The following is an 18,332-nucleotide window of genomic DNA, read 5'->3' on the forward strand; positions in this document are numbered from 1 at the left end:
ATCTGTCAGTGTGCTTCGGGATAGCTTAGCGTATCCGGGTTTGAAGCAGGTGGTGAGCTTGGGAGTTCGCTCCGGCTTTGCGGAGTTCGGTTTCCTGCGCCAGTGATGCGGTACTAAGGCGGTTCATAGAAATGCGCTGAGATTGCTAATCAGAACGACCTGAAGGGGCAATTTTAAAGCATAAGATTCAAGCCGAACAAGCCGTGCGCCGGCCCGGAGAGAGGAATGGCCGTGCGCCGTTACGTTATGGATTGGGGCTCCGCAGAAGCATGCTGGGCCCTTGAACGCGCTGCAGCGCTGAATAGGACTTGACAAATACTTGTACTGCTGCATAAGGCCACCAAATGCTTATTCAACTTCATACAAGAGCTACGAGGGGATGCTAATCTTCCCACACTCTGGCACCTTGGTCTGCCCAAACGCCTTCTTTGAATCATACGGGTGGGTCTTGGTCCAGTGCTCTGCGATCTGCTCCCTGGTTGCTATCCATACCCCCTCATGCTGAGTGATGTACTTGAGGAATCTGTTGTCAGATCAGCCAGACGCGAACTTACTCCTCAAACCACCTAGTACGCCCCGCCCGCCCGATAATGTGGGGGTGGAGGAGCACCGTCATCATCTTTGGCTCGCCTTCCTGGCCTTCCTCAAACAAGCAGTCGAATGTCTCTTTCTGCCGTCAGCTTTGTACGTGGTCGCGACGTACGAGGTGAATCCAGTAGTCTTTGGGACTGGCCCATCCCGACCCTCTCGCGTTGAAGCGTAGGTCCGAGCAATCATACGAGAAGGGGATCATAAGGAGGCCGCCGTTCTGAGCGGGTGACGGGACCCAGTATGGGATGTCGTCCGAGCATGAGTCGGAGGAGTAGAGGAGGGGTAACGAGCGCTCCTTGTGGGCGGTAGAGTAGAGCTTGACCGTCATGTTGGATCGTCTGTCCGTGAACCAGCCTGTAATCAGCACGGACTGTCGCCTTACGCACCCTTTGGTAACGACTTGTCCCCCGTCAACTCTTGCAGCTTGTCGATACTGGTGTTAATGAGTTTATCCTCCTCGGCGGGCGGCGTGTCGAAGTGGTTGCGGTACAGATGCCCTCCGAGCGAGATCTCGGCGCCTGATTCTTGTATAGGCTTGATCCAGTACGGTGACTTTTCGAGCGCGCGTGTATCTGCCTATCAGCGGGGCTCCGGCTAGGTGAGCGTCTACTCACAGACATTCCAGGTAACGGGGATGTTGTACCTAGAGTCAGCACTGTCTGACCCTCGACCTACTTTTTGAAGGTATTGAGCAGCCTTGGTACCCCCTCCTTGCCGCCAAACTCGTACATGTTCTCAGACGCCTCCATCCGCCTCGGCTGCGGCTTGTTCTTCGGGATCTCGAGGAAATCACTGCAGGACAGCTCGTCGCCTTCCATCACATTTGCTTCCTGTCGTCAGCCTGGACCTCCAGAGTACTCACAGCTCCAGTATTGAACTGCACGATGAACGAGACGCAGATCTTGGCTCCGCCAGGCCACTGGGGGTTGATCATGTCGTACCCATAGCCAATGAACTCGCGCTCGAGCCAGGACTCGCTGTACTTGTCGTTTGTCATAGTGGTATGGGTCGAAGGCTATGAGCTGGGTGTATGTGCAAGACAGGCAAGGTGCAAAGGCTCACTATCGCGGACAGCACCCTCCACTTCTCGGCCAGCTATCTGTGTCGGACGAGACCGAGCCGGTCGGCTTTCGTTCCATCGGCACCAGCGCGCATCGGCTGAAGTTCCCGAACGGCGCCTTATCCACCGGCCACCCGGCGCCCATATGATGGGCGGTCGCAGACACGAGCTGTAGTCCACCAGCTCCCTGTACACGGTTCCTCCTCCATCCATCATCATGTCCAGCGCAGACGAGCCCGTATACATCCCTCCTCGCGACTTTGTAGGCTACGGTGTTGAGCCGCCCTCGACGCCATGGCCCAATGGAGCCAAAATCGCCGTCACTTTTGTGCTAAACTATGAAGAGTGAGTCTCACCCCTTCCTAGCTGACCTCTAGAGGAGCAGAGGCTACACCCTGGAACGGGGACGAGCACTCTTGCGACAACCTGCACGAGCTGCACTATGAGCGTCCACCCACCACCAACGGCCAGCGGGATATCATGGTGGAGGAGATGTTCGAGTATGGGATCCGGCAAGGGCTGCCGCGGCTCATGAAGCAATTCAGAAAGTATGGGTGGCAGTGGACGACCTGGGCGTGTGGGCGGGCTCTCGAGGTCACGCAGCCATATGCCAAGATGATGATTGAGGATGGGCACGAGGTGAGTACTGGTCTAGCTGAGCTGATAATAGATTGCTTGCCACGGAAACCGCTGGCGGATCCACGGCGATAACGCAGACGAGGAGAGAGCGCACATCAACGCGTCGTTCGACCGCCTGCAGGCCGCAACGGGGCTGAGCAATGTGCCGACCGGCTGGTTCTTGGGAAATGGCGGGCCGAGGCAGAAATTGGTCCGGGCCCAGGTAAGTCATTGCAGGGATCAGGCTGACAACAGGTTCACAAAGCGCGAGGAGTTCCCCTGCTATACTGCTCCGACACATACGCCAGCGACACGCCATTCTGGATCCCGGACCCGCTCGCGGAGCTGTACGGCGAGAAGGACGAGGGGATGCTCATGATCCCTTATTCCCTCTGCACCAATGACCATCGATGTGAGTAGCTGCTCGGTCTAGCTGACAAGTAGTCTTTGTTGCCGGTGGCGCTGGTGTATCCGCCCCGCAAGACTTCTTTGAGCTGCTCCAAGGAGAGTTTGACCAGCTGTACGAGGAGGGAGCGAATGGCGCGCCAAAGATGATGTGAGTACATGTACGCCTCAAAGCTGATGCCAAGGACCATCGCTATCCACAATCGCTTCATCTGCAAGCCCGGACGCTTCATGGCGCTCAAGCGGTTCATGGCGTACATTGCAGAAAAGCCGGATGTGTGGGTGTGTACGAGGCAGGAGATCGCCAAGTTCTGGAGGGAGAATCACCCGTATGACAAAGTCGGGCCCACGCACAAGCTGCACAATCTGGACGATATTGAGTAGGCAACTAGCAATGATGTATACATACGGTCAACACTCTCCGCTGCAGCTCCAGCTTCCTCATCGAGCCAGCCTTGACCTGTGCGTGACAGCGCCGCGGACCTCCGCTGGCCGCGGCCTATGCGCGATGACCGAGGAGGTTCTGCCGAAACCAACCTCCGGCCGTAACGCGAGGCGTGTTCTCTTTACCTTTGCCTCTCATCTGATGTCCGCAACCATGTCACACTCGCTACCCTCTGCAGCTCTCCCCCTCGTACCAGGCGCCATCGTGGCGTCTGTCGGACTGTTCGGCAGCATCATCTTGCAAGTCGCTGGTCCCATCCCGCTCGCGCTCGAGAAATTAGGCGAGACCGGCTTCAACCCCGCGACGCGCGTCCGCATCTTTGCCCTCTGCTTCAACCGTGCCGCTGTAAGCACATGCTTCTGAGAGGTAGGTCTAGCTGATTTGCAGCCCATCATGATTGTGACTGGCTTCCTCGGCGCCTCACTCGCTCTCTTCCCCACCTTTGCCTACCCCAACCCAATCTCCAAACCCTACCTCCGCACCGCCGCAGTCGCCTTTCTGTCCATCACCCCTTACACCCTGATGTCGCTCCTCGATATCAACAAGGAGCTCCTCGCCTTGAATCGCGCCGTTTCCGTCGGCAAAGCGGGCGATTTGAGCTTGCCAACGGCCGATGGGAAGCGGGCGGTTGAGCTCATGCATACCTGGTCATTCTGGGCGGGCTGGCGGACGGCATTCTTTGCAGTGGGTTGGGTCGGTATGGTCATGGGGCTCGGCAAGGAACTGAGAGTGATATAAAGAGGATGCAGCTCGAGGGTGTAGTCAGGAAGGGGGGTTTGAGGGGATTTCCAATATGTCGATCGGGGTGCATATCTGATAAGAAGCTGCCCTGTATTCCTTCCACAGCCGCAAACTTGGACGAGCGAGCTATCGGGCGGACGTCATCTTGCGCTATACGTCTGGTGGCTCTAGTGCTGCAGGTTGTCACCCTCTTTACAGCCACACTATACCCGTCTCTCACCTCCGCCGTGGCGTCGTACATTTTTCCGAGCTTTCGGGCCGTCGGCCTTAATTACAGCAATATAGTGATCGCCTTGGCGACTCGAGTTGTGCGAGAGCTGATGCAAGCAAGACCGAAGCCTCTTCAGCTCGCCCCTATGTGCCAGTACGAGGTATCGTGAACGAGTACGACTGGCAGCTGCCTCTCAGCTGCTGTGCCTAGCTGTCTAGCCGCTCATGCCGATGGGGTTCGGAAGATTTGAGATCTGCCCTTTGTCTTGGTCAGGACCATGCCGTAAAAGATCATTCCTCGGTCATGCGGCCGCCTCACGGCCAGACTGCATCAGGCGACGTCCTCGACGTAGATCGACGCAGAGTGATTATCCTCTGCCATCAATCTTTCTCCTAGTCTTCGCTCTATACCGCTGGTAGAGGGAAAGAGCTAGACATTTAGAGCCGAGCCGGGCTCATTCGCCAAGTACCGTTAGCCCCGCCTTTGGCCCAAGCGCGGCGGACCACCCTCCTTCTTCCCGACTTCTTCCTCGCCGTATTTGAAAGTTTCATCGCTGCTTTTCCTTTGTCTCTACTGCACCACTGCACAGAGGATCTCGACCGCCACGACTTTGCTATTCCACCGAGGGCACCGCATCGACCGCAAGATTGCTCCGCGCGGTCTCGGCTTGACCGGCTTCGGCCTCGGCGACCCCCTTTCGAAACGCCCACACACACACACGGTCCACGCGGTGATCCCGTTCCTTTGTGTTGGGATCTCCTTTTGGGCGGCTTCGCAAGAACAAAGTTAGATCCAGCGGCGGTACCTTTGTCAGGATCGGCCATCCACCCATCTGAGCGCCCGATCAGCCAGATCTGCTATTAATCCCTCATCAGCTCCAGAAGCAATCTTATCCCTTCACCTCTCACATCACTCGTCATGCCGCATTCCCGCCTCAACTCCTCCCGAGCCGAAGTCGGAGACTCGATAGGCATGTCGGCCATATTCATTCTCAGAGGTGACCAGGAGGTGAGTCTTTCTGGCTATCCTCGTATTGAGGGTTGAGCTGACAAATCAATAGGGGCACTATCTATACGTTTCGGACTCCATGGCGGATATCTTGGGATGGAACCCAGCGGAGCTGTTGGGAACGACCTGCTATAAAGTATTCCACCCAGAGGAGATACCTGTTCTTCTAGAGGTGCACCGGTGAGCTCGGCCCCTTGTATCATGTGACTAGGCGCTGATGTACAGGCGAGCCTTGACATTTGAAGAAACGGCTTGTGTAGCGTATATGCGCGTCTTGCACAAGAATGGAAATTACATCAACTGCGCGGTATCATAGTAAGTTGCACGTTGGTTCATAGCTGACGCCAAGCTCTACAGTATACGACAAGACTGTTGGCACCATCACGCGCGCCGAAAATGGGCCTTTGACCATCAGTGAGTCTGATGCATCTCCCAAGGCCTTGGCTGACATCTCAGAACAAGCCCTTACAGCAAGAGAGGTGTTTGAGATCCACCCCACGGAGGATGGCAAGGGTACTTTCCGAGTAGGTCTACCTTGTCGAGCTAGAGATATCGCTGACTTTGCAGACCTGGCCTCGCTCCCGCCCCTCCTCCTCCCGCTCTCCTTCACCCTCATCCTACCAGCTTCCCCCCATCGACCTCTCCCAGCCCTGGCAAAAACTGCCAGATCCGCAGCCTCGGACCGCGTTCCTCATTGACCGGTTTACCGACACGTCCAGGGTCATGTTTGTGACGAACGATATCATCCTACATACCAACAGGGTAAGTCTTTCACTCTCCGCTGAATTTTGACTGACGTGATAGTTGAAGGACCAGTCCTTCTACTCTATCGTGAAGCCGTCGGATAGACCGCTCGTCAGGGAATATATCGACAAGGCGAAATCATGGAGTCCGGTAGTGCACGATGCGAGGAGGTCTGGGGGACATGGTTATGCCGAGTTTCACGTCCTGAGAGTGCGTGATAGCTGCTTCTCCAGTGAAGCTTGTCGGACTGACATATTAGATACCAGACCTGCCGCCCCAAGGGGAAGTCTACCCACAAGGCACAGACGAGTCGGAGCGGCATATGCCGGGCCAAGGGTTCATCCTGGTAGAAGGCATCTTCTGGGCAGGATCAGACGGCGTGATCTGTATCATTGAGCGGATAGACAAGACAAAGCAGGACAACAGGGGAGATTATTGGAAATGACATCGGGTGTGATGTATGGCGTTATAATCAAAATGGCAAGTAGGCGATAACGAGGTAGGAAGTGTCCAGATCGGAGAACGATATCAATGTATATGAACGCATGGATCTATATCTCATCCCTGACCCCTCTAGCATCGCTTGGTCATCCACGAGAGCCAATCCGCCAGAACCCTCTGCCGCTTGGCATCGTCCGCAGCGTCTATACCGACCTGTCAAGTCAGCCCCGGATCAAGATGGACATCGGTAGATACTCACCTTGGTCATTACTGCTCAGGCTTAGCTGTCAATTCTCACCCAGGAAACGAGGCACGTACCGTGTTCATACCCCTCGTAGATCTCGATCTCTTTATCCTCATGGGGGAGCATCCCAAACAGCTTGAGTGTTCCCAGATGAGACGTAGCCCTATCGCTGGAACCGTGTATGATCTTGATAGCTGGCGAGTCAGCCAAGCCCTTGTGATCCACACTGCAGTACTCACGAGCGTCAATCTCTTTGGCTCGGGCCATCAACTCGTCCATTCCCTCGAGGCACGATAAGCCGGTCGCTACTCTCAGTAGACCATGATAGCAGATCGCTGGGATCTCAGCTGAGCGTCCTGGGAAGAAGAGCGTAACGCAACTTACGGTCGGCAAAGAAGTCTTCCTCGACTCTGGGATCATCCGATACTTGGCCTGTCGTGTAAGCTATATGTCCTTCTCTCCACCCACGATTCAGAACATTGGAGCTCACCTCGGACAGCAGAAGCGAGCGGAAGAGACCCGGCAACATACTTGAGACCCCTGCCGATGTACTCGGTGACCTTGTACGGGCGAGAACTGCTGGACACTGAGGGGCATTAGCTGTGAACCCGAGATGCCCAGAAAGAGTGTGCGTACCCTGAACCATCGGACACAGAACAAAAGCACCCGCAACTTGTACTCGAGCCTTCTCGTCCGCTTTTCGCCGTTCAGCATCCGCATAGCCCTGTCCCTGGCCAAGAGGTGGAGGTGTCTCGTCCGCTCGTCCGGCATCTTCAGCGAGAAGGGTGGCGGATGAGCTAGGTGGATACTTCAGTAAGTAGTACAGCCTGCCATGGTCAGTATGGCCGAGAGGTGCTGAAGTCCGTCAGACGTACACTGTCCAGCCACCCATAGAGCTGGAGAGTCAGCATGATTCTCTTATCTGATTTGGACAGAGATGACATACGCTCCGCAAGTGAACACTTTCCTCTGTTCCCGGCCATGTGCTAGATCGTTCCGGACGACATCGGTGAGGACGACGTGTAGAGCCGCAGGCAGCAAGAGGAGTGAGGGTAGATAAGAGTGCATTCTACACTTATCAGCTGAATTTCCCACGGGAGCAAGATAGCAGCGGTGCGACCTACCCTGTAGATCTCCCATACTGTCTTGTAAGCTCTATTCACGTGACCGCGCTGATCAACTCACAGATGGCAGATCAGGAATGATCACTCTGAACCCCGCTTTGAGGAAGTATTGCACGTGTGGAGCGTACCTCAGCCCATAGTCACTCAATCCTGCGACTCAGCTCTCCCCTTGCCGACTTCCATAGCTACTCACCGTGGACCAAAATCACATCCTTCCCCCTTCCATCGCCACCATGCGTCCACCCTCCCTCCGGCTCCCCTTTGGCCTCCCAGACGCTATAACACACCCATCTTCCGCCCCTCTCATTCCCGCTGATGATCTCTTCCTCGGTCAGCTGGACATCCTCCGAGTGGATGATCTCGGTGCTATCGTATGCTTCTTGCCAGGTGGGGAAGGACGAGTAAGGGCGGAGGAAGGCGCGACGGTAGGTATGGGTGCAGCCGGGGTTGTCGAGTAGGGTACGGTGTGATGGGTGGGCCCGGTGTGTGTATCGGCCGTAGGCTGGGGATTAGCCTTTGGACAGCGAGTTGAATTTGACTCCTAGTCTCTGAAGGCTTGGCCTCTGTCCACAGGATAAACAGACAGTTTCTTGCTTCAGGCAGCAAAGGACAGGTCGACACAGAGGACTCACTTGGGTCGGGCACCTTGTACAGGCCAGTGGAAGCGAGGTACGGCTCCACGAGCTCCCTTTGCCGTCAGTATGTGAGTATGGCCGTCAGACTACTCACCATAAGGGGTTCTGTCGCGGCATCTTGACTGTATGGCGAGCTGTAAGGTATAGACCGCAGAGTTACAGCTGAAGTTGAGATGGTTGATATCCGTGCGTCGCTGCAAGCTATTACGTCACTCGCGTTGTACCCTGAAGTAAGCAAGCGGCAGTCGACCTTCGCAGGCGTTCCCGAAAGCGCAGAGCCTCCAAATTGTTCATACCAGCTAAACTGAACACATACAGCTATAGCTACAGCTTATACGGCAGCTCCTAGACAGCAGACAAAAACAAGCCTTCCGCTCAAGAGCTACCACCAAAGCCAAGCTCCACCGCCAGCCCCGACCCCTTTGTCCTGGTCACCTGACCCGTGACTACCGGCACCTATCACCGGCACTTCTCGACCACCTCCACCTCCTCTCCCTCTCCATCCCATCACTCATCATGCCGCTCCCAGACATCACCAAAACCTTCAACCCATACTTTCACCTGACCCACGAGCATCTCGGGCGGATCGTTTCTCAATTCCGCACCGAATTCGAGGACGGTCTTACCCACTATGGCAAAGACACCGCCATGGTCCCGTCGTTCGTGACGGGTGTGCCTGACGGGTCCGAGAAGGGCACCTTCCTCGCCCTTGACCTCGGAGGAACGAATCTGCGGGTGTGCGAAGTCACGCTTCAGGGCGGGCACAAATTCGACATCAAGCAGCAAAAGTACAAGGTGTCGGACGAGCTCAAGAAGGGAGCCGCAAGAGTGCTGTTTGATTATATCGCGGAATCGGTGGACGCGTTCTTGACGGATATCGGGAGTGGGATTGCGAACGAGCACGAGCCGATGCATCTTGGGTTTACGTTCAGGTGAGTTGCGCTTGGGCCGAGAGCCGACCCAAAGCTGACGGGCAGTTTCCCGGTTGAACAGACAGCTATTGATGCTGGGAAGGTTTTGACTTGGACGAAGGGGTTCGCGGCGACTGGCGCAATAGGCAACGACGTCGTCAAGCTGCTCCAGGACTCGCTGGACCGCAAGCACATCCACGTCAAGTGCAGTGCTCTCGTCAACGATGTGAGTATCCTCTTGATCTCACGGGCGAAGCTAATATCTAGACTGTCGGTACTCTTCTCTCCCGGTCATATCAGAGCGGCCCGGCCCTTATCGGCGCCATCTTCGGGACAGGAACGAACGGCGCGTACATCGACCGTACCCGGACCATCCAAAAATTGGGCGAGGAGAAAATTGCGGGCGCAGAGGCATTGGGAGATCATGCCGGAAAGTTTATGGTCGTCAACACGGAATGGGGAGCGATGGACAATGGTGTAGGTCTTTTGGGTCGCACGTCGACTAGGCTGACGGCATAGCGCAAAGTCCTGCCTATTTCCATCTTTGACAACAAGCTCGACCGAGAATCTATCAACCCGTAAGTCTTAAGCTAAAGCTGCGCTGACGTCCAGCCGGAAACAAGCTTTCGAAAAGCTCGTTTCAGGCATGTACCTCGGCGAAATCTCGCGCAACATCCTGCTTCACCTCATCGACTCTTCCCTCCTCTTCAACGGTCACTCCACCACAGTCCTCAACACGCACTACGGCTACGACGCCGCATTTGTTTCTGGTATCGAAGGCGCCGAGAGCACGGATGCCGCGCGTAAGATCATCATTCAAGAGCTGGGCATCGCCAAGGAGCACGTCAGTGATGGGTGTGTCGAGCTGGTGCAGTGGGCATGCCGGGTAGTGGCGGACCGTGCGTGTGCACTCGCGGCGTGCGCGATCGTCGCGGTCATATTGCATACGGGAAACGACAAGGTGCCAGAGGGAGAAAAGGACACTGGTGTGGATGTAGGATTGGACGGAAGGTAGGCTTCGCCGCTGGGTCCCTGGAACAAAGCTGATCGAGCAGTGTGTGCGAGTTCTTGCCTCACTTTGATGACCGAGTACGAAAGACGCTCAAGGTCTTACTCGGGGAGGAGGGGGAGAAGCGCGTTCGTATGGGTCTGGCAAAGGACGGGTCAGGTGTTGGTGGTGAGTCCTAGCCTACCAATGCGAGGATTCCGCTGAGCCTGTAGCTGCACTCTGCGCGCTGCAAGCAAAGAAGGCGATCGAAGCCAGCCGGGTCAAGGGCGCCAAAGCGGCCCCGGGCAAATCACCAACGACTGGTCAGACCGGCTCGCACCCTACATCTCATCCTGCTCCTCCCAAGTAGGGCGCGCGGTGGGGTTTGGCATGTATACGATCGAAAACAAGCAAAACGTCATGCATGACCTATATACACCCGCCTGCGGCTCTCTTGCTGACCGCCTCACTGACCCACCCTCACGCCTCCGCCCCCGCCTCGTTCTCGATCTCGGGGAACCAGCGCTTGGCTGCGTCGAGCGAGTTGTCGGGTGCGACGTTGAAGAGGAGCTTGGAAGAGGGCGACGCAGTGTGGACGGTATTGACGAGCCGCTCAAACAGCGGGGTGAAGGCGGGAGTGCTTCGTAGACCGAAGCCACTGATACTATCAGCACTGGCCAGGCCTGTGTGTAGTACAGTACTCACATGCAGACTCCGTCAAACTTGTTCTCCTTCAACTTGGCCTCGAGCGGCTCCATCCCCGCCCCCGCCTCCACGGACATTAATTCATACTTCAGCCCAGCGGCCACGAAGCGCGCTTCATCCTTGGCGATCGCCGTCTGGATCATCCCGGCCATGCCTGCGGCCTTTTCGGGTCCGACCATGCTGGCCAGCTCTTTCATGGCGATGCCGATGAGGAGGAAGGAGAGGGGCATGATGGTAGATTATGCGTGGTGTGGTGGGTTGGATATGTTGATTCTAGGCTGTAGTTCGTATACGGGATGACGGGCTGCTTGTGGATGGATAGCATCTCTGAGACGGGAAGGGTGAGATTTATATAGTGCGCGTGGTGGTATGTAGAGGAAAGATACACACGAGATCCCCGAGGACCACATGACCAAGCTCAAGCGCCACAATGAGGACCTCTGCGACTTTCCGTCGGAACGGGATGCTATCTTTGTCAGTTCCCTCGGTGGCCGAGGCCTGTGTATATGGTCATCCCGCCTATACCTTGCACGCGTCACACTCTATACGGCGTGTTATCAGTCGTCTGAGGCTCGGCCATGTAGATCACGCGTCATGCGCAAAGGCCTATCCTACATCCGTGTCGCTGATCAAGCTTCCAGCTCACGCGCCTCGTCAGTCTCCCGGAAACTGCTTGGTCGCGTCGAGGGAACCATCCGGCGCGGTGTTGAAGACCAGCTTGGACGAGGGGGCCGCGGTGTGCATGGCGTTGACGAGCCGCTCGAAGAGTGGGGTGAAGTCTTTGGTGCCTCGGACCCGAACCGCTTTATGACCGCCTACTTCCAAGCCAGGCCGCACTGACATCTTCTGACATCTCCGAAATCTTACACAGGTTGGCGCACAGTAAAGCTCACTACTCAGGTACAGATCCCATCATACTTCCCCTGTTTCAGCTTCTCTTGCACTGCCCCATCTCCTCGCCGTCCCATACGTCATGAACTGGTACTGGTAACCCAAGTCCTCGAATCGCTTGCCATCCTTGGCGATCGCACCACAGAACAACTTCTCCATCTCTGGCGCCTTCTCGGGCCCGAAGACGGTGGCGAGCTCTTTCCAGGCGATACCGATCAGGAGAAAGGAGAGGGGCCTTCTTGTGGTGGGTTGTGTGTGGTGGTGGTTACGTGAAAGGTAGGCGGTAGAGGGAAGAGTCGGGTTATTGGTGAATCTGGAATCTGGATCATCTGGGATTCTGGGGATAGGTGGTAGAGATCTATATACTGCGTGGGGTGGCTGAGAAGGCAAAGACACACGCAAAATGCCCGAGGACCGAATAGCTATGCGCCACTGAGGCTGCAGTGAGAACCACTTCGACTGTCAAGTTTCCGGCACCGGAAATTGCCGGAAGGAGGATAAAGATGCATGGGGCACCATGGGACTATCTCTGCTGCCTCTATTCAACCTCCAACTCGAGCAGCAAAGCACTCTCAGAGATCGCCATAGCTCGGTTCGCTGGATCGTGCTCCAACAGCATCACAGCCTGGACTCGCCTGGTCAAAGTTGGGAGATACACCGATGCCCTCCCCCGCCACCTCGGCCGCTTCCAGTGCGTTTCAGTCTTCGAACCTGTTGGGCATACCTCGAGATGAGGTCGTGCAGGATGGTCAGGAAGCGCCTAGAAAGCGCCAGCGCTGTGCCAACGCTTGTGCGAGGTGCAAAAGCAAGAAGTTGAAATGCGTTATGCCCGCCGAGGACGCAACGTGAGTTTGATGAAGTCTGCGTTGGCGCCGGCCGGTGCTCAAGCTCTGCTATATCCTCACCATCCCGCACATTGTGCTGATACTGACTGACAGGGTGTGCATAGCTTGTGGAAAGGCGGGAGATACATGTGTCATTGAGGCGGTCTCGAAGGACTCAGCCCAGTCAGTCATTAATCAGCTCTGAGCACTTTTCCAAGAGTGGTCGCTGATGCTGCAGAACGGTGGAAGCGCTCGAAGCGGAGGTCGCACGACTACAGCGCGCTCTGAATGAGCGAGTACGAGACCCCTCGGCGAGCATCTCCGGGCAAGGTCGACCAAGCCAATCACCCGAGGTGTCCAGGGATGTATTTGCTCGACCACGGGCAGATTCTTCCTCGGTCATGTCGAGGATCATCAAGGGGTCGGCCCCGAGTCTTGCCAGACTATCTCGTGCTGACTAACAGTACCGTCAAGCCCCCTCGAGCCGGTCCCTCCCGCCCGACCGATCTCGCTTCAATCATCCAGCCTCAATCCCCTGATCCTTCCACTATCAACGAAACTCCTCCTCTTCCCCCTCTACAAGTCGCCGACGAACTCCTGGACGCCTTCTACCGCCACACCCAGTCTCGGTACCCCTACGTCGACTGGATCAGGCTGCGGGAATGGCACGCTGAGCGGGACCTCGTGTGCACCTCCCCTGGACACGGTCAGGGGGACCGCGAAGTGGGCAGCTTCTTCATCTGGATGACCTATGCCATCGGCGCCCAGCTCGTCACTCGTCACTCGATTGAAACACCGGCGTCCTACTTTCAGCAAGCGTGCAAGCATATGGACGCCGCGCTGGCGCTTTCCAATCTCACATCGGTCCGCGCTCTGCTTTTCGTCCTCTTCTACGCGTTTCGGTCGCAATCCGGTCCCCCGCTCTACCTCTTTAGCGGACACGTCATGCGGCTCTGCCTTGAGTTCAATCTCCACCGCAGGGCGACGCCAGGCACGGACCCGCTTATGGCGGAGACGCGGAAACGGATCTTTTGGTCGGCGTACTGTCTGGACCGCCTGATTGGTCTGGCATCGGGTCGTCCATTCTGCGTATCAGACCATGATATCGACATCGAGCTCCCGGTGGACATCGACGTCGACAATACGGATCCTCACGCCATCCTGCAATTGCAGCAGGGCGCTCCCTCCCCGTACGGCGGACGAGAGACCAACATGACCTCGGCCATCCACATCATCCGTCATTATCAATACCGGTCCAAGGCGCATACCACTCTGTATGCGCGCAACGTCCTGCCTCCCACTCAGCAGGTCGTCACTGACCTGTTGTCCGAGCTCGAGGAATGGCGCCGGCAAATACCGAACGATACGACCAGCGCTTCTCAAAGCCAACTCAAGTTCCAGATGATGTACTTCCAGGCGGTGCTGCTCACGCTGCGGCCGGCTGTGGTGCACGCTGGACCAAGAGATCCAGTCTTGCTTCTTTGCGCATCTGTAGCTGCCGAGTCTTGCGAGGTGAGTCAGCGTTTGACATAGCTGATGCTCAGCTCAGTCGCAAGGTCCACCAAGGCATGACAACGAGGTACACCATTGTCAGCCTGTACCACAACTTTGTCGGCGGTGTTTCCCTACTGCACTGGTGAGTCTAGTACTTTTGGAGCTGACTCCAGCCTGGCCATGTCACCCCATATCATCTCCTCTCGCGTATCGTCACGTGCTATACGAGCTTGCTCTTCCACCTTGGCGGTATATGCTGAGCTCTTCCCCGCGGCTGTACCCTTCCGGGACCTCTTTGAACACATCACCGATGAGGTCCTCGGTGGCCTCTCCGAGACATCTAGCGGTATCGCTAAGTCCACCATGGACATCACCGAGCAGATTCTCGTCGGCAACTATGATCACCTTGCTCCGTGAGTACGAATCTAGGCGAGGCTGATTGTAGACTGTACGAAACGTTGAACTCCACATCCACCACTACTCAAGGCACAGATACGGTACAAATCAACTTGGTAAGTGTCCTTAAGGTCGTAGCTGACATCAGCCATGGCTGTCAAACGGGATGGGAATGGGCATGGGGAACAATACCGGCATGTCCAGCAGTCTCCTCACCTCCTCCATCCACCCGTACATCCCGCCTCAACCTTTCGTCCCCGAGCCTGCGTTCGAATGGGCCACATTGCAGAGTCTGAACGATATGGCGCAGTTCCTGGACTACTCGGCGGGCGATGTGCAGGGGCAGGGATGGCACGGTCAGAATTCATAGCTATGATCATTTGCTATTGTTGAAATTGGCAAACGCCGCTCCTCCTGCTGCTTGATCGATAGCCACCTCCTCCTGCAATCCCATGACCGAGAAGAAACCCTTGGGATCCAGCCCCATCGCCTCAGCATCGTCCTTGCCCGTCTCCATGAGGTACTTGTATGCGCGCCGGATAGTGTGTAGGACCGACTTGCTAGCAGCTCCGGGGTAAATGGCGAGCTTGACACCCCACGAGCCGAGGACCTCTGGAGGGAACCAGGGGGTCTTGCCGAGAGACACACAGTTGACCATGAGCTAAAGTCAGCCAAGTCTCTGTCAGACTCACCGGCATCGGCGCCAACACCTTGACCGCGTTTTTGATTTGCTCCTCTGTCTCTATAGCCTCTAGGAAGCCCATGTCGGCGCCGCACTCCCTAGCGGCAACGAGCTGACATCAGCCATGTCAAGATTGTGCTCACCCTTTCTAGCGCAGCGTTATACCCCTCCACAGCGAGCGCGTCAGTCCGGGCGATAATGACAATGTCGCTCCCGCCGTAGATGGCTTTCCGACCAATCACACACGCTCGGATACGTGCTCTCCATGTCCTGATATCAGCTAGACCTTCCGAATACTCACTCCATGTCAACCAGCTGCTTCCCCGCAAGATGGCCACACCGCTTGTTGGTGACCTGGTCCTCAATGTGGAAACCTGCGATCCCACTTTGATGGTACACCTGGACCATACGAGCGATATTGGGAGGCGAGCCGAAGCCAGTGTCGGCGTCGGCAATGAGGGGGATGCGAGGGTCGATGTTGGCGATCATCTGCCCGTTCTGGGCAAAGTCGTTCAACGAGGCAAAGGCAAGGTCGGCCTTGCCGAGACGGGCCGCGGTCGTCATGGCTCCAGATTGGTACTGACATCAGCTGAGCCATGGCCATACTCACCATGACCTTGAAGCCAGACTCTATAGCGACGCGAGCACAGATCCCATCATATACCCCCGGCGCCTGGACGCAGACGCCTTCCTGGGAGATGAGCTGCCTAAGGCGCGTTGCGGGCGCGATGTAGGTCTCGTCAGCGGGGAGGGTTGTGTTTGTGATGGACATGATGAGGTCGAAGTGAGTGGGACATGCTGCATGATGTACGATGTATATAGGCGAACGGCAGTGGGGTTGCGCGCATTTCGGGATTCGTTGCCGCATCTGCCCGCTTATCTCTTGACTTCACCATATTCTTTCATGGTCGTGATGGTTCTTCTACTCTCACATCATCATGGTGTCCGCTCAAGACGCACAGAAGGCCGCTGCGAAGCTAGACTTTGCGATCCCCGCTGGACACGAGAATGACTATATTGAGCTGCTCAAGAAGACGGATGATGCCTGTCGAGCCGTTCTTGCTATTGAAGGTGGGTTGACCCTAGATAAGGCTGATATAGACTACAAGCCCAAGCCCTACCTCGACAAGTTCCCGCGAGGGGATGTCCACCTGCCTCAAGAAAACCCGCTCAAGGCATGGGCGTGGAGGTGCAACGCAGGCGGTGCAGAGGGTATCCTCAGCGGAAAGACTGTGGTCCTGAAGGATACGGTCTGCATGGCTGGCGTTCCTCTGCTCTTTGGGACTAACGCCTTTGAGAACTACACACGTACGTCTAGCCAAGACCCAGCTGATAGCAGCCGATATGGATGCTACCGTCGTTACTCGTATCCTCGAGAATGGAGGACGTATCATCGGCAAGGCCGCATGCGAGGTGAGCTATACTTCAACGCAGCTTATGTAGAACTTCTCCCACGGCGCTTCCTCCTCGTCATCCCCCTACGGCCCCGTAGAGAATCCCTACGCAACCGGGTTCTCCTGTGGTGGCTCAAGCTCGGGCTGCGGTGGTCTCATCGGCTCGGGCGCGGCGGACATGGGGATCGGAGGGGATCAGGGTGGATCTATCCGCATTGTAAGTGCAGGTAAGACGTAGCTGATATCAGCCTGCAAGTCTCTGCGGGATCGTCGGTCTGAAGCCCACCTTCGGTCTCGTGCCGTACACCGGTGTCCTCTCCTCAGAAGCAGCATCGGATCACGCTGGACCCATGGCCCGAACAGTCCTTGACACGGCTGCTCTGCTCGAAGCTATCGCTGGCTATGACGGTCTGGACGATCGTCAGCTTGGCGCACCGTCGGATGCCAAGTACGTCGACAAGCTCCTGGCCGGTCGGGCTGGCGGTATCAAGGGGATGAAGATTGGCGTTTTGCTCGAGGCGATGGAGCTCGAAGCGCTCGCACCCAGCGTCAAGAAGGTCTTCCTCCTTGCGGTCGAGCGGCTCAAAGACCTCGGCGCTGAGGTCCAAGACGTGTCTATCCCTTTGTGAGTCTGCGATAGGCAGTGCTGATTCAGACATAAAGTCGCCCCTTCTCTCCTCCACGTCGTCAATAAGTTTGGCTCGGGCGGCACCAGGCAAGGACGCCAGGTCGGCCGCCGCGGCGTCTACGTCAACGACTACTGGAACCAGCTCCTACCGTGGAACCAAGACAAGTACGACAAGGCAAAGTTCTTTGTGTCGGGGACCGCCATGAGCAGGTGAGTTGCCAACCGACCTAGCTAATATCAGCGAGTATGGCTGGGCCAACTACCCGACCGCTTACGGACGCGCCATGAACATCGCCAGGCAGCTCAGCGACGACTTTGACAAGCAGCTCGCTAGCTTCGATGCTATCATCATGCCTACCGTCCCGCAGCCGGCTCGTCGTCACATCCGGCCCGACTCCACCCCGTTGGAATGGGCAAAGCATGCCCGTGAGTTTGGAGTCGAGATAGAGCTGACCTCAGCCGGAATCACCGCATATACCGGAGCCACTAATCTCACCGGCCATCCTGCGCTGTCCATCCCTATCGGCAAAGTCCCCTGTATGGAGGAGGACATTCAGAGCGTAAGCGATAGAGAAATCAGGCTGCCGGTGGGGATGATGCTGGTGGGGAAGCTTTGGGATGAGGCTACGTTGTTGAAGATTGGGGATGCTCTTGAGAGTAGCGGAGACTGGCAGACAGTCACGGTCTGAATTTAGATGCAAGTCTGCACCCGTACGGTACAGATTGTGTTGACTTCAAGGACACTACGAGTGGAGGCTCATCCTCATTGCCCTCGCCTTCGAGGACCCACTCAGTACTGCCAAAGGTAGCCAGCCTCCTGGCTATTTGGGACGGCTGCGATCGACAGCCTATTAGCGGCTCAAAATAATTGACAGGTCCCAATATTGAGCTGCAGCGTGAAGACGCCGCTGGTACATGGTGTACTGAGGATGGATGCCTTGAAAGACTTGGGCTACGATTAGCCTCCACATGAGATGCTGCGGAGCCCCATCAGCTGACGAGGTTTCAGATACGGCTATCATATATCAGGGCTGTTTCAGGGCTCGGACCGGTGGCGCCGGAACCGCTCCCCGTCTCACTCTCGCCTTTCCCTTGCCCGCGGTGCCCTCCACGGGATCATGTTCCGATGACGGAAACACTGATACGCTTATA

At 56.4% G+C, this 18,332-nt stretch overlaps 10 protein-coding genes across 10 annotated transcripts; 6 read left to right on the forward strand and 4 right to left on the reverse strand.

Annotated features, from left to right (window-relative positions):
* Positions 1–369: 369 nt before the first annotated feature.
* MKK02DRAFT_22166 (uncharacterized protein) lies at positions 370–1,588 on the reverse strand (the record flags this gene model as incomplete). Its single annotated transcript, XM_053086530.1, has 7 exons — positions 370–523; positions 555–666; positions 700–945; positions 978–1,163; positions 1,206–1,234; positions 1,267–1,421; positions 1,454–1,588. The coding sequence occupies 7 exons, from the start codon at positions 1,586–1,588 to the stop codon at positions 370–372; spliced, it is 1,017 nt and encodes a 338-aa protein (XP_052947929.1).
* A 280-nt stretch (positions 1,589–1,868) lies between these two features.
* On the forward strand, positions 1,869–3,058 carry MKK02DRAFT_22669 (uncharacterized protein; the record flags this gene model as incomplete). Its single annotated transcript, XM_053086606.1, has 6 exons — positions 1,869–1,996; positions 2,029–2,290; positions 2,322–2,492; positions 2,525–2,681; positions 2,714–2,825; positions 2,860–3,058. 6 exons carry the CDS (start codon positions 1,869–1,871, stop codon positions 3,056–3,058), a joined length of 1,029 nt encoding a protein of 342 aa, XP_052947930.1.
* A 214-nt stretch (positions 3,059–3,272) lies between these two features.
* MKK02DRAFT_42544 (uncharacterized protein) lies at positions 3,273–3,857 on the forward strand (the record flags this gene model as incomplete). Its single annotated transcript, XM_053092039.1, has 2 exons — positions 3,273–3,464; positions 3,507–3,857. The coding sequence occupies 2 exons, from the start codon at positions 3,273–3,275 to the stop codon at positions 3,855–3,857; spliced, it is 543 nt and encodes a 180-aa protein (XP_052947931.1).
* Positions 3,858–4,989: 1,132 nt separating this feature from the next.
* On the forward strand, positions 4,990–6,268 carry MKK02DRAFT_42545 (uncharacterized protein; the record flags this gene model as incomplete). The annotated part of the gene is made up of 8 exons (XM_053092040.1): positions 4,990–5,079; positions 5,132–5,259; positions 5,305–5,394; positions 5,429–5,493; positions 5,536–5,603; positions 5,647–5,841; positions 5,884–6,033; positions 6,083–6,268. 8 exons carry the CDS (start codon positions 4,990–4,992, stop codon positions 6,266–6,268), a joined length of 972 nt encoding a protein of 323 aa, XP_052947932.1.
* A 128-nt stretch (positions 6,269–6,396) lies between these two features.
* MKK02DRAFT_42546 (lysophospholipase) lies at positions 6,397–8,384 on the reverse strand (the record flags this gene model as incomplete). The annotated part of the gene is made up of 14 exons (XM_053092041.1): positions 6,397–6,477; positions 6,524–6,534; positions 6,583–6,702; positions 6,748–6,843; positions 6,893–6,940; positions 6,999–7,094; positions 7,145–7,335; positions 7,384–7,404; positions 7,455–7,577; positions 7,633–7,649; positions 7,694–7,782; positions 7,826–8,134; positions 8,265–8,320; positions 8,362–8,384. 14 exons carry the CDS (start codon positions 8,382–8,384, stop codon positions 6,397–6,399), a joined length of 1,281 nt encoding a protein of 426 aa, XP_052947933.1.
* Positions 8,385–8,783: 399 nt separating this feature from the next.
* MKK02DRAFT_22160 (hexokinase-domain-containing protein) lies at positions 8,784–10,536 on the forward strand (the record flags this gene model as incomplete). Its single annotated transcript, XM_053086529.1, has 7 exons — positions 8,784–9,199; positions 9,245–9,404; positions 9,446–9,655; positions 9,698–9,756; positions 9,791–10,189; positions 10,234–10,355; positions 10,400–10,536. The coding sequence occupies 7 exons, from the start codon at positions 8,784–8,786 to the stop codon at positions 10,534–10,536; spliced, it is 1,503 nt and encodes a 500-aa protein (XP_052947934.1).
* Positions 10,537–10,646: 110 nt separating this feature from the next.
* Positions 10,647–11,101, reverse strand: MKK02DRAFT_42548 (uncharacterized protein; the record flags this gene model as incomplete). The annotated part of the gene is made up of 2 exons (XM_053092042.1): positions 10,647–10,824; positions 10,872–11,101. The coding sequence occupies 2 exons, from the start codon at positions 11,099–11,101 to the stop codon at positions 10,647–10,649; spliced, it is 408 nt and encodes a 135-aa protein (XP_052947935.1).
* Positions 11,102–12,279: 1,178 nt separating this feature from the next.
* MKK02DRAFT_31650 (fungal-specific transcription factor domain-containing protein) lies at positions 12,280–14,846 on the forward strand (the record flags this gene model as incomplete). Its single annotated transcript, XM_053088352.1, has 9 exons — positions 12,280–12,453; positions 12,516–12,607; positions 12,701–12,769; positions 12,825–13,007; positions 13,051–14,098; positions 14,131–14,222; positions 14,254–14,493; positions 14,526–14,592; positions 14,625–14,846. The coding sequence occupies 9 exons, from the start codon at positions 12,280–12,282 to the stop codon at positions 14,844–14,846; spliced, it is 2,187 nt and encodes a 728-aa protein (XP_052947936.1).
* A 6-nt stretch (positions 14,847–14,852) lies between these two features.
* Positions 14,853–15,930, reverse strand: MKK02DRAFT_23124 (Pyruvate/Phosphoenolpyruvate kinase-like domain-containing protein; the record flags this gene model as incomplete). The annotated part of the gene is made up of 5 exons (XM_053086676.1): positions 14,853–15,137; positions 15,169–15,270; positions 15,302–15,428; positions 15,460–15,737; positions 15,769–15,930. 5 exons carry the CDS (start codon positions 15,928–15,930, stop codon positions 14,853–14,855), a joined length of 954 nt encoding a protein of 317 aa, XP_052947937.1.
* Positions 15,931–16,096: 166 nt separating this feature from the next.
* MKK02DRAFT_36051 (amidase signature domain-containing protein) lies at positions 16,097–17,869 on the forward strand (the record flags this gene model as incomplete). Its single annotated transcript, XM_053089334.1, has 8 exons — positions 16,097–16,229; positions 16,260–16,466; positions 16,498–16,571; positions 16,602–16,769; positions 16,801–17,177; positions 17,208–17,390; positions 17,422–17,606; positions 17,640–17,869. The coding sequence occupies 8 exons, from the start codon at positions 16,097–16,099 to the stop codon at positions 17,867–17,869; spliced, it is 1,557 nt and encodes a 518-aa protein (XP_052947938.1).
* Between the last annotated feature and the right edge of the window lie 463 nt (positions 17,870–18,332).

This window comes from Dioszegia hungarica, assembly GCF_025882075.1.
Source record: "Dioszegia hungarica strain PDD-24b-2 chromosome Unknown MKK02contig_6, whole genome shotgun sequence".
Classification (NCBI taxonomy): domain Eukaryota; kingdom Fungi; phylum Basidiomycota; class Tremellomycetes; order Tremellales; family Bulleribasidiaceae; genus Dioszegia; species Dioszegia hungarica.